The sequence below is a fragment of the Octodon degus genome, unplaced genomic scaffold, assembly GCF_000260255.1.
Source record: "Octodon degus isolate 3935 unplaced genomic scaffold, OctDeg1.0 scaffold00001, whole genome shotgun sequence".
In the NCBI taxonomy this organism is placed as follows: Eukaryota; Metazoa; Chordata; class Mammalia; order Rodentia; family Octodontidae; genus Octodon; species Octodon degus.
The window spans coordinates 30,965,355-30,980,041 of NW_004524577.1; the positions used below are offsets into that span (position 1 = coordinate 30,965,355).

The window sequence follows — 14,687 nt, forward strand, 5'->3', positions numbered from 1 at the left end:
TCTATATAAAACCACAAACTTTCTACCCATAGCAACACACAGCATGTGCTTTGGGTAATGCCTAATGCAAACATGATTAGCGAATGATTCACCTACTCTTTGTATGTTCCTGTCTCGGGGTCTTCAGTCATGACATCATGAAGGCCCTCCACTGAGATATTTACGATCCCGCAGAATTTATCTTGGATAACACTAGAACAAAAGAAGAGCAAAATATATTAATTGGAGTATTTTAACAGGGTTTTTTTTTTTTTCAGGGTCTCACTACACAACAGGACTCGTAGTGATCCTCCTGTTTCCAGCCTCCCAAGCATTGAGATTGGGTAATTATTTTTTAAAAATCTAAATATTGTCTTAAACATGAAGAGAAATTTTAGTTTTCAAATACAAAAGAAACTTCTCTTAAAGCAAAAAGTGTATACACACATTATAAATTTCTCTTACAATATTATTACTATGTTTAGATACACATGTTTAGATAGGAAAGAGGCATTTTAATAGTCTGTTATAAGCAACTTCTATTAACTCTGTAATTAGAAACAGAATTATCAAAATGCTGACTAACATATCTGCTCCTGTGAAGACACCATCAAGGAAAAGACACGATCTAGTCTGGAAGAAAATATTTGTAAAATGTGTATCAGTTAAAAAATGTAGACTATACCAAGAAGTCTGGAAACTCGGCAAGCAAAATAATGTCACTTTGAAAAGGACAAGAATCTGAACAACACTTCACAAAGAAGACATTCAGATGGCACGTGAGAACCTGAAACCATATGCAGTATCATGAGGCAGCAGGGTACAGGAGTAGCATTAAGACTGATCACATCAAATGCTGGTGAGGAACTGTCACATACTACCAAGAATTTTAAATGGAACATTCAAAAATAAATAAATAAAATGGAACATGCATTTTGAAACATTCTTTATGTCTTGTTTTTGCTCCTGTGGTACTGAGGATTGAACTCAGGGCTTCTGTACTGAGCTATATTCCTGTCCTTTTTTAAAAAAACTTCTGGAACAGGCTGTCATCAAGTTTCTAAGTCAGTCCCACTGGGCATGAATTCCCCTCCCTCAGTCTCTCTGAGTTCTGAAATTATAAATACGCACCCATACCTAGCAACATTATTTTTTATAAAGTTAAACATGTACCCACAAAAAAAAAAAAAAAAAAAAAAAAAAAAAAAAAAAAAAAAAAAAACAATCCTAGATACAGGTATTTACTTAAGACCAAAGAATTATTCTAAGACCTGTACACAAATATTAATGAGTTTTATTCCTGCTAGTCCCAAACTGTAAATGACTCAAATGTCTATCAACTAATGAACAGAAGGAATAGTGGACACTTGGTGGAGCAACTCTCAGAAATGAAAAGGAACTAACTACAGGCAACTGAAACAACAAGGATAAATCTCAAAAACCTGCTGATAGAAATAAAAAGCCCACATATTGTATGACTCCATGTGTGTCACTTCTTAGGTAAAATTATTTGGTCTATGGTTCCCTGGCAAAGAAACAAATGGAAAACTTTGGGATCGCAGGAATGTTCTGCATTTGAATATGGCAATGGTTGCACAGCTGTGAACATTTATAAAACTTCATACTAAAGTGGGGTTTCTCATTGCAAGAGGCATAACCATGTTTCATATATGTCACTGACATGCATAATTCAATTAAATGTTCAGTAAAGTAATTCCCAAGATCAGCACAGTTTGGTGACTTATCCCTTGGGAAAGTCAAAGACCATGTATGTACATTCAAACAGGATCAAGCTTAGGGAACTCAATCACTAGATGGGCTAAATAATAACTAGTACACATCATTTCAATATATCCTTATCTTGGCCGGCGAGACAGCTTAGCAGTCTAAAGCACTTGCTTAGGCCAGCTTAGGCAACCGCAGGGCAGAGACCATAGTTTGATCCCCAGCACCACATGCTGCACCAGCCCAGCCCCCAGGGCAGACTGAGCCGGCCACAAAAAATAAAGTTTCTGAATATAATATCCAATTTAGGAGACTACACATTCACATCATTATAGTCCCTTTATATAAGCACTATGAATGTCAGGCTGCTAGAACACACGTGTAACCACAGTAGTCGGGAGGCTGAGACAACAGGATCGTTGTGATTTCCGGTCCGTTATGAGGTACATAGTGAGTTCAAGGCCAGCTCAAACTACACAGCAAAACCCTACCTCAAAAACAAATAAAAACAAACAAACAAAAAAACCAAAACTATATAGTTCATCCTATTTGCTTCATTGAAAATAATACTAGAAAAAAGAATTAGAAAGCCAGGATTCTGCACTAGAAGTTCAACTGAGTCAGTCTACTGAATCTAATTTTATTTCTACTGTAGCCTGTATCTAGATTTCTTCCCAAAGCCTCACACACCTGTAGCTGGGACTTTAGGGCAGTGGCTGGGTCATGGATGTGTTATAACTGGATTAGTCCACTGACTGGTGTAGCATGGTTCTGGACATGGGTGATGAAGGGATGACCTAACTTGGGTGTAACTGACACCCACAACAGACTTGTAGCCCAGATGGAATTTAAGGAGAAGCAGAAGGAAAGCAGCTGCTTCCTGCCTGCCCTGTCAGGGGCTGTTTCTTCTGTGACGTCACCTTGCCATATCCCCCTTCTTTGGAGCCAGCCAAGTATGGGCTGAAACCCCTACAAACTGTAAGCTAAACTAAATCTCTCCTCCTTTAACTTGTGGGGTTTTGCAATTTGTCCCAGCAAATTATAACTAAGACAATTTCTTTGGATCTCAGTCTCCTGAACTGTAAGTAAAGGTTGGACTCAGACACAGCAGACATTTAGTAAGGATACAGTCATTTCCTCTTCTCAATGCAGAACAATTCGCCATGAACCCATCAAAGTGTGCTAACACAAACAAGACCTGAAATTCCTTTGTAACCACACCATTCTGGCAGCTATCAACACTGTCCTTTACATCAAAAAGACAAAAGCCATCTAGACTATTATGTCCTTTCTTTGACCAGACTTTTAACTCAGTATTTAATAATAATCTACTCAGGTAATTGCCTTCTCTATTTGGAATATCTCCAAGCATCAACTCTACACCTAAAAAAAAAAAAAAAAAACCCAGAAATCTCATAAAGAAATAACAGAATTGCTGAACACTGTGTATTTTTATAAAATACTGATTATGAATTGTCATTTGCCTAACAGTTATCTAGGAATCAACGTGTGACTGTGTTCTACTATGTGGCATGTCATTTATGAAGCTGCATTAAAGAGGGAAAACTATGCTCCCCCTGCAGTATCTATTTAGTGCCAGAAAGGAAGAGGCAATGATTCCAGGTTCAGAAAAAGGGAAACTGACTATGGTTCAGGGTAAAAAGGAATGCCAATTGGCTGCAAAAGGGGAGTGCTGACACTGCCTAAGAACTGAAGAAAAAGAGAGGAAGGAAAATATCCATACCACATTAGACAATCAGTAAACATAAATTATAGGAAAATTATCTTCAAAGCATGCAAGTGTAAAAAAAATTCACTCATCAAAAAATGTATCTTAATTATTATTCATTTAGCAGTTTGGGGAAAGTTTCTCCAAAGGAAAAAAAAGGAGGCTTATAATGTAATGGCATATACAATATTTAAATAAACATTAAGAAGTTATCAATTCTTTTTCTCCTATGATAGGTATTACAATACACTCCCTTCAAAATTTATAATGGCATTTAAACAAATATTTGATATACAGTGCTCTTACTACCACCTTCAACAACATGACATTTTAGTGAATATTAACCCTGCACATCATCTTTTATTCGTAACACTGTCTTAAACCTTTTGTTTTGTAGGTTAAAAATCTTGTTTTCTATAATACACAATCTTTCTGAATTAAGTGATTTAAAATGTGGTTAGAAATTTAAAATGGAAAGAACCAAAAGACAGTTGTTAACCTAGAGTGAAACGAAACAGGAAGGAAAGGAGGGAAAAAAAGAGGCTTTATTCTTAAAACAAGTCAGACACTAGCTAGTATTTGCTGTATTTCTTGATGGAAATCACCCAGCTTTCTGGGTTGGTTTTTTTTTTTTTTTCCTTACACATACTACACACTGGAGACCTAAGAAGCACTTTCTTAGAAATCTTCTTGGTGTCCCATACTCAGCTACTCATATCAGATGCTGGCAATGAATGCAATCATTATGCACTATAAATGTGTGCCAACAAACAAAAACACCAAATCAGATGTTGGGTACAATGAGGAAGAACTGAAGGCCACCAAAGGAAGCCATGTAATCTTAGCTCTCATTCTTTTTTTTTTTTTTTTTTTTTTGTATTTTAAGGAAGGATCTACAGGGTGTTCAAGGTCTCACTACCGGATCTGACTCATAGTGACCGTCTTGTTTACAGCCTCCCAAGAGTTGGGATTACAGGCCCATGCCACCACACCCAATCTCAATTGCTGTCTCAGTTGGGGGGGGGGGGGCACGGCGCAGCACAGCAGACCCTGGGATCAAACCTCTGGACCCTGTGCCTGCTTGCAGGTGCTTTAATCCGCTGAGCTATTTGGCCAGCCCCAGATCTCTCTCATCCTTAATAAGTTACTGCTTACCATATGACAGTTCACAGTAATGAAAAAGATATAGCAATTTGGAGTCCCTAAAACAATTAGCCAAACTATGCCAGTTACATATGTAGCAGCCCTGTCAAAAAGCCAACATATAGAAGCTTTAAAGAAGACCAAAAATCGACTCATTACTCCAGGAAAAACTATTATCTAGATTTAGTCCCATTGGCCAACTTCAGAAGACTGATTCACTATAACAAATAGGATTATCAAGAAACAGAACTTGATTTACACAGGGATATTAGTCAATTTACAAAGGAACTGATCAGAACAAATGGACAAATGTATTATCCAGGCTAACCAACACTTTCTGGTTAAAAGGCCAACCTTTACTCAACATGTGTGGCAAAAGAATGAAACTAAGCAACAAATGTAGATATTCCTTGTTTGTTCATAATCAAATTCTAATCTCCAAGGTTTCTTTCTCAATTGTAGAGAATTTTCCAATTTGTTAACTGACAATCAAAGTCAGAGCAGCCTGTCTTCTGGATATTGCTGGAGAAGCAACAGCAAATCTTTATTATCTAATTCCCATCACTGGCTCTTAGACACTGGCTTCTCTATCAGTTAAAACTTGGAACTTCCAGATTAATTCATCTTTCACTTCATTAGGAGTGATGTTCCTATTAAAATAAAGCAATCTCAATATTTATATAATGTTTTCATTTCATAATGCTACAAGGAACCTTGTTAAGTCTATTCTTTTTAATTATTGAGGGATTCAGGGCTGGCCAAATAGCTCAGCAGATTGAAGTGCCTGCAAGCAGGTGCAGGGGCTGGGGGGTTCAATCTCCAGGCCAGCTGTGCTGGCCCCACCCCCAGGGCATGCTGAGACAGCGAATGAGACCAGGCATGGTGGCAAGCGCCTATAATCCCAGCACTTTGGGAGGCTGTAAATAGCAGAATCACTAGGAATCTGATCTAGTAGTGAGACCCTAAACACTCTGTAGAACCTTCCCTAAAATAAAAAAATAAAAAAAAAAATTATTGAGGGATTCAAGGAGACAAATATCCACTTTTATTCTAGTACCTTAAATTTCATTCTTTCTCTTTAAGAACTTTGAGGTCTATCAAGCACCTCAGTAGCCTCTAATATACCAATTTCCAATATTACAATACATCATTCTGCTTTTATTGATTTAATTAACGTAGTCTCCACCTCCTGAATTTAATAGTTCCTAACTCCAAAATCTATGCTGACTTCCTTTCTGCTCCTCATAATGGTCCCTTCTTCTGCTATTCATCTCCATTCACACCTCTTTTTGAAGGTTTCTTGATCACTCTACCCCCTGGAACTGAGTTCTCTGTCCTTTGAATTCCAAGTAGTATAAGACCTCCGCACTGCTAATTTGACACACAACTCATCTGGTATCTTTCACATTTTTTTCTAATGTCTTTTAATTTTTTAGATTTTCTCTGCCTGAGATTACAAGTAACTTGAGGCAGAGACCATGTGTTTCATTTATTCTCTGCAGTACCAGCAACAGACTCAAGGCCCTACACATGCTAGTTTGGTGGTCTACCAATGAGTTCCATCTCTGTAGCTTTTCATCTTTATTTTGAGGCAGTGTCACTAAGTTCTCCAGGCTGGCCTCAAATTTGTGATCTTCCTGCCTCTCAAGTAGCTGAGATTATAGGTGTGTGTCACCACCTATATTCATTATTTTTATATCCTACAGGGTAACATTAAACATAATGTGGATACTCAATAAATTTGAAAATTCATGATCCCCAAAACCTTAGAACTGCTCTCCTTTGTTGTTTTATAATTTTATTTACATGCTTTTCAAAAAATTACAAGTGTGGATAGCTGAGTTGTAGTTAACAGATATTAAATTAGACAAGAGCCAGAAAAAAAGAGCATAAGTTGGTAGTGTTATAAATTCACTTCTGAAACACTCATTTTAAAAATACAAGCAGAGTTTAACATAAAGAAGAGAGAACAAAAGAAAAACCAAAGGAAAAGAAGTATTAATAACCTTTTTACTTTCCTTATTTTACAAATTTGTTTGATGTTTTGTTATTCCCACAGACCCAAGTTACAAATGTGCCATCAAAATAGCACAAGACCCTTTATGTGTTTACATACTGATTTTTGTGTAGGATGACGGAAATTGAACCCCAAGTCTTACACATGCCTGGCAAGTGCACTACCACTGTGCTAAACTCCCAGCTCCAACACAGGCCTTTTCACATCACCATGGGTCCTGAAAGCAATCCTCTACAGACAACAAGGAGCAACTGCTACATGAGAAGCAATGATGCACAGGTTCAAGAGCTCACTGTGCTCAACATAAAGACCATGATCACTTAAACCAATTCTATCTCCTTTTCAGTTAACTTTTTTCAGTCAAATGCACATGAATAAAACAATAGTTCTTAAATACTGCTGGAGCATTTCCTAAGGAATTTTCTGGGTGCATAATAAAGATTACAGCTGTAGAGCATGTGAACTGCAAAAACCATGCATTCACTTTTCCTTGTTTGTCAAAAATATGTAATAAAGAACCTAATCAATGTTCCTTATATTTATTCAGCTGATATAAAAATCTATGCTGGCTTAAAATTATCTCTCTTGTATTATGTAAACTCAACTTATAGATGTTTAAAAACATAAATGTCACTAGAAAATAAAATCTTCAATTCCCAATGGCACATATAAATAATCTAATAATCAATTGGTCAGCCTAAATAAAATTAAATTTAAGCCTCTAGTATCTATCCAATTTTTATTGGTATTTTTCTAGTGAGCATTTTATATTACTGCTTTCTTTTAGGATCCTGATCCATCATCATAGAGCATATATCTTAAATGTCTCTGTAACTAATGGCTTCACATATTTACATCATGTCTTTATCACATGATCCTGGGAGGAACATGGGCAGGCAGAAACATATAGAGAAATTTTCATTAACTCTGTATATGCTAAAACTGGTGATATAATAATTTTCCATAATAGCAGGCCCAAGAAAGAAAACAATCAGAACTTTATAAACACTGGAATTTTCTGTGATCTAATCAGATCAAATTATAAATCATATCTACTTAATAGTTGAAGTCATTCTAAAAAGAGTTGAAGAGAGAAATGGAAACAGCTTTTGCAAATGGGAAGAGAAAGAATTGGTGGAAGCTGGGAGGAACACGAAAGAAGGGAGGGAAAAAAAAGAAAGCCAAAAGAACTTAAGATATGTACATATACAAGCTTCTCATGATAAGTAGAAACATTATGCACTGCAAATATGTATTAATGAAAAAGAAGTAAAAGGAGGTAGGTAGGGTGATTTAATAGGAAAGTACTTAGGTACTGAAAGCTACAACCAAATAAAATACTCAACTCTGCTTATATTGCTAACAGAATTAGGCAAAGAATAGCACTTTATCAAAAAAGTCAAAGACAAAATCATTTATCCACCTTATTCTGAAGTTAAACAGCACCAAAACTATAAAATAAGTGACATTTATACCAAAATTATTTCCCCCCTTTAGATGTTTTCCAGGACGTACACTACATATACTGTCATTTAAATGGATACATCCTTCCCACATAGTAATCTGCTGCATGTTCAAGGCAAAATACATTAATAAATCTACTCCCCTGACAAATACTGGTAATGAAACAGGCTAAAATTTCAGTGGAAATTCTGTATCATAAAATGAAAGTGGATATTTTTAAATCAACAATGATCTTTTCAAAGCTTTTTATATAACTATCCACTCTTTTTATTAATTTGAGGTGTTGTTTTTAGCATGCATATGTGTGCACAAGGTATTTTCTTCAAGACAGTAAGATCTAACTAAAGCTATATGTAGTGGATGAACAGAAATATTTGTCACCCTACAGGATTTTCAAGAGAAAGATTATGCACACTGTAAGAAACAGTGCCCACTGACAACATACTAAGTGTCTCTGAAAAGCAGATAATCAAAAACAGGTGCAGAACTACTTGGGGGCCAGGGAAATAGCTTAGTGGCATATGCGTCTACCTGGCAAGCACAGGGTCCTGAGTTCTATCCCTAGCACACACACACAACAAAAAGACCTATTTGGATACAAAGGAATTTGGCAAGAAGTTTGGTAATAATAGGGTTCGTTGTATAAGCTCACCTACAATAAATACAAGACAATTATAAAGATTTATCTTCAGGACAACAGAAAAAAGCTAACTGTGCTACTGTTATTAAAGTTATATGACAAGGTTGTTGTAGCTTGTAGTTAAAATTCCTACAGAAGTCCTACGTGTTACAAAGCTAATCCCAAAATGAGAGCAATGTGCTCTAGGAAGCAGTACTTTGTAATTAAAAGGAGGCTCTAACTGATGATGGTGAACACATGGATGTCAACAGTAGTAAGGACAATACTCAACCGGTCAGTAAAGCAACAATGGTGGGGTTTTGTGTGTTGGTTTGATTTTTGAGACAGGGTCTCACTTTGTAGCTCAGCATGGCCCTAAACTCACTACATAGTGAAGGCAGGCCTCTAACTCATGGTGATCTTCCCGTCTCAGCTGGCAATTACCAGAAAGGCATATGCAATCATATCTTTCACATCTTGTGATGGTCTAGATATTTTAAAAATTTAAAAATCAGAGGCCAGGGAAATAGCTCAGTGGAATAAGCACTTCCCTGGCAAATGTAAGGGCCTGAGTTCAATCACAGGTTCTGCAAAAATAAAAATAAAAAAAATTTAAAAATCAAAGCAGAAGATAACAGTTTAAAAATGTGTAACAAATATTTGTATAAAATTATAACATGAAAAAAGGGGGGGAATACATCTAAGTGATATTTTATAGCATTTTAGAATACATATGTGTAATTAACTTCACATAAATAGAATTTTCACCACTTTGCTACAGCTTTCAAAATATGTAGTGTAAAGTCTTAGACGGTTTTCTTCCAGGAAAACATGGGTGATCGCATTATATGTAGGTCTACCTCACCAAGCTCCAGCCACATTGCTCCTTTGTACTGCCAGCACCCTCTAGGAATGGCCTTTCCCTGAGCTACAAGGAAGCTAACACATCTGCATCCTCTCTCATCCACTCTTGGCAGTCAAAACGCTTCTAAAATTTAAAGATATCCAATACCAAATGTATGAGTATCTCCCTAACAACAAAACCTAAACAATCTAGAAAAATCAAAACCAGGCTCTCCTTTGAATTTTCTTATCTGAGTAAAAACCATCTCTTTTGACCCAGGAAATGAAGTCAGAAACCTTGGGTTCAGTTTTGACTTCCTTTGTATCACCATTCCAAATCCCAATTCTTTTTAATGTCAGTGAAAATTTTTTGTTCCCACTTCTTTGCATTTTTATTAACACTGTGCTACAGAACAATTCTGTCTCTAGTCTGAACTAGTTCAGACCTTCTGAAACAGTGAAGTCTCCAGTACAGAATCTCTCCCCTGGTTTGATTCTATTCCCATTCAGTTAATTCCACCTCCTTCAGAAAGGGTAAACTGCCTAAATAGTAACCTTGATGGTGTTCCTCCACTGTTTAAAAATCTTTCATGGCTCTCTGTTGCCCTCAACATAAAGCACATAAAACTGTCTTCGTCTGGTATCTATTTCCAGTTTCAAATCTCATACTACCACTCTCAAGAACTCTAGCTATATTGAGTTTTAGATCCTGAAATGGAACATTCTTTCTTTAACCCTTCTGATATGCTGTTACTTGGCTCTTCACTGTACCTTTCATGATGTCACCTTTTTTATAAAGGTGAAACACATACTATACCCAATAGCATCTCCAAATAGAGTACTTACCTACTTGTAAAGTAACTCTGTGTCCTCTAGATTTTAACCTCTACCTATACAAAAATCATATTTTTTCACAATTACAATCTTAGCACCTTGACAGCAATAGCTGAAGTTAAAAGCAATTAGTCCTAGTCAAATGTAAGTATCACAAACTGAGAATTCAGGACACTTACTTAAACCTTGTATATGTTTCCTTACCTGTAAAATGTAGGCACCATTACATTACAAGACTTTTATAAACATGATATGTGAAGTACTTCACATAGTGAAAGCCATTTAGAAATGTTAGATACTAATACTTCTTTATATAGGAATATCAAAGAATATTCACTTAATAAACACACTATTCACAAATCATTAAAATCATACATTTTAATAATTCTATGTACATACATATAATTCATTGCTTTTTCAAATAAAGTGTATGTCTATGAGAAGCACTCCACTTTATGTCCATAAGGTTGGCACTGTTCTTATATAACTAATACTTAGTTGAGTTATAAAGCAGAATGTTCAAAAAGAATGACCTGCGCCTCACTTCCAGGAACAATTTGTTTATGAAGATGAATCTGCTCCAAACCAGGGCTTTCTAGAGAATTTGGGCTGGTGTTACAAACTGAAGCATTTACATTATACCTTGCTGACTGATAAAAGCTATAATATTCAAGTCTATTTTCTCCTGAGTTTTCTGGTGCCTTTAGCTTTTGTTTGCACTGAACAACTTTGTAAATCAAGAAAATGATTAAAATGCAAGCTAAGATGAAAAAAACTAGCAAAATGTCAAAAGCCTCATTCAATTTCTCAACTTCTTGCGTACAAGTTAGCGACGTTTTCCCTGACAATGAAGCATCAATTGGTAGAGCACTTTTTTCCAAGTTCAAGTTAACAGAAGAAGTAAGTTGTATTTGCATAGGTAACACTGCAGTAGTCTCTAATGGATTACCAAGGGGATTTTCTTGAAAAACTCTATTGGCAGGTGAAGTACGAATTCGTTCCCAGAAAGTAACACTCTCAGTCTCAGTATTTGCCAAATGTTTCCCATGTGTAGTTTCTTTATGCCAGGTCATCATTAATGCAGTGGTCTTGCGATGAATACGAAGAGAGTTTACAGCCCAAGCCCAGGACACATTTGTCAAAGATGTAATGCAATTTGTAATGTCAGTCCATTTAACGTAACGTAATGCTCTGCCACGCATGAATGGTGGATTCTGACAAGAGACGTTTAGAGTAATAGCTGAAGATGCTAGCCAGTCTCGAAGGCCCCAAACTTTGCAGTTACATTCTCAAGGATTACAGTGTGCCTGAAGATGAATCAGTGAAGACAATGGCTTAAGGACCTTGGGATGTAAGTCTGTAAGATTATTAAATGACAGATTAAGGATCTTCAAAGATGCTGCCATGTTTTCAAATGTATCATTATCAATACTGATTATACTGTTTCTAACTTAAGGTAAGTCAAATTATTTAATAAACTAAATGTGTCAGAGTTTAAATCTACTAAATCAGTATGACTTAAGATCAAATGTTTAAGATGACTAATGCCACTAAACCCATCTCTCGCAAAATTTTAATTCTTGAATTCTTCAGGAAGAGTTACTCTAAGTTGACAAGTCCTTTAAATGAAAATAGCTGTTTTGTTTTAAAGGAATTATAAAACAAAATAGTCTTTTCAAATTCTTAAGTACTTCAAGAGCTTTGGTGGTATATTTGTTAAATTATTACTTTCTAGATAAAAAAAACTCAACGTTTTTATCTAGAAAAACTATTGAGGGGGCCTGCCCCTTAGCTCAGCTCTTTAAGTGGCTGCTTCAACAAAGCAGTCAGGCTCAGGTTGCTGTGGTTCGATCCCCACAACTCAAGCCAGCCAAACCTGCCCTGAAGGCATTCAGAGAAAAAACAAACTGTCGAGCTGTTCAAAGCCTAAGTCTGACATCCTTAAAATTTTATTGCTTGATAAACCAAATATCTGAAGAGCAGCTACACCAACAAAGGTACGACTCCCAAGCACAGGGAGGTAAATTCTTTGTAGCTTTAAATACTAAACTGAAACTGGATCCTTATTATATTGTAAATATAAACTACCAAGATTTGAAAGTCCCTTCAGATCTAAGCATTTTATAAAAATTATTATGTAGATATAAAACATGCAAACGGCCCAAACGAACAAAGGCTTTTGGATGTCCACACACAATGCTAGAATTATTCAAACACGATGCTATGAGATAACAAAGTCCTGCTCACTCTTTTTGACTTATATGACACATATTACTTCTAACTAAATACAGGAAAACTGTACTTTCCAGAAAATTCTTAGGAATACCTGGAAGGTCTAAGTTATGACAGTTAATTTGACTCCCAGTACAGAGCTAGCAAACAAACAAACAAACAAACATCCAAATATCTCTTTATGGAATAGCAATGTAACAAAACGGGTCACAAGCAGAAAGAGTCATGGGTAAGGCAATGAATCTGGAACTCAACGTAACCCTGTCCTCGATTTTGCTGTTCATATAAGAATTGGCTATAAAAAAGGCAATGCTTCTTAACAGAAAGTTCTCAAAAATTTAAGTTTTATAATACTAAACTTTGTTTGTTTTAATTAAGATTAGCCAATAATATAAATCATACTATATGCAATAGTATCAAACAATGATTGTTTGGACTAAAATCTAGAATTATTAACCTCTGCTGGCCATTAAGTGACTATTTGACAAGGACACAATTCAAGTTTAATGAACTGCAAAGTGCTTGCTTAGTTAATTTAAAATATCACAACTGATTATAGCAAAGGTGACAAATGATGCAGTAATGACACTATGTGGATATAGGCTCCCTGATCAATTTAAAATTTAATGTTAATTAACAATTTATGAAAAAAATATTACAGAACAATAAAACTCTAAACTGCAATATTTCACAAAACTGAAATTTTTTCATTCTCACTAAAAGTTTATATTTAAATAAATAATCTTACCAAGAACAGGAAATTCATATTATTAACACTCAGCTGATTCAAGTAAAACTTTTCTTTTTAAAGTTGAAGAGCGACATAGCTAAACTCCATTTCTGTTGACCTCCAGCTCTCCACTTCTTTTTTTTTTACCCAGTTTGCTCAGGAAACACCACTCTCCACACTGGTTCCTCTATGGGCAGTGTGCAAAACACAAGTTGCCATGGATACAGGAAACTGAGAGACAGGAAGTAATTTTATCTGGTTTCAAAAGTATTGTTGAAAGGAAATCTCAGGAATTTTTCAAAATGCATTCAGAATTTTCCTATTCTCAAGGACTTATTTTTCAGAATGTGTTCTGAGTTTTCCTATGTATGTAGCTAAATACCTCTTAAGATTTAAAAATAAGATTTTCTATATAAAGACACTAGAAAATTTTAGATTCCTAGAATCTAAATACTAATAGGCTCTGGGAAAAGTAAGCTGAAATAAGGATATAAGATAATATGAATTTCTGGAATTTTTACACACATATATTTATTTTTGTATTTGAAAATATTTCAAGCTTCAACTTTATTCTTTTTTCCTTTAAAAATGATAGGTAAAGTGAAAAACATTTTGGACATAAAAATACTGGATACTATCAACCAATACCTTAACATATGAAGGTGTATTGCTTATATTACAACATGAAACTGAATGCCGAATCACTAACATGGATTATCTATGCATGAAAATTTGGAGTGAAACAACTCTGAAAAACACGTACATGTATGTTAGTCTGATCCTCTTTGAATAAAAATATATCTACCATGTGTTTTAAGGTACAGATTCACAGAGTTGAATATAAATTGATTATAGTGAATTATGTAATTCTTAGTCATTAATCTTTTTTAAAAGTTCATTTGCTGCTGGGAAGATGGCTCATTGGACTAAGTGCTTCCCTGGCAAGTGCAAGGGCCTGAGTTCAATCCCTGGTTCTGCCAAAAAATAAAAATAAAAAAATAAAAAACAAAAAAAGAGAGAAAGCAAGGAGGCCTGCCCAATAGCTCAGTTCTTGAAGTGTCTGCTGAAACAAAGCTGTCAAACTCATGGTTCTGTGGTTTGCAACCAAGACACTCAAGCTGAACTAGACCTGCTCTGAAGGCAAACGCAGACATAGAAAAAAGAAAACAAAACAAAAAAACAAAAAACAAAAGACTTCTGGTGTTTTTGGGCCGGGGAGATGGCTCAGTAGAATAAGCACTTGCCTGGCAAGCATAAGGGCCTGAGTTCAATCCCCGGTCCTCCAGGAAAAAGAAAGAAAGAAAGAAAGAAAGAAAGAAAGAAAGAAAGAAAGAAAGAAAGAAAGAAAGAAAGAAAGAAAGAAAGAAAGAAA

General features: G+C 35.5%; 1 protein-coding gene across 2 annotated transcripts in view; it reads right to left on the reverse strand.

Annotated features, from left to right (window-relative positions):
• The window catches only part of Ipo11 (importin 11), a 219,016-nt gene that overhangs the window by 45,880 nt on the left and 158,449 nt on the right, over positions 1 to 14,687 (reverse strand). Inside the window, exon 28 of one of the 2 annotated variants that reach the window (XM_004623057.1) lies at positions 97 to 192. In XM_004623057.1, coding sequence (XP_004623114.1) covers positions 97 to 192 — 96 coding nt within the window. Of the gene's footprint in view, positions 1 to 96; positions 193 to 10,758; positions 11,711 to 14,687 lie in introns of those variants that run through there. The other variant, XM_023707125.1, reaches the window with a different exon arrangement.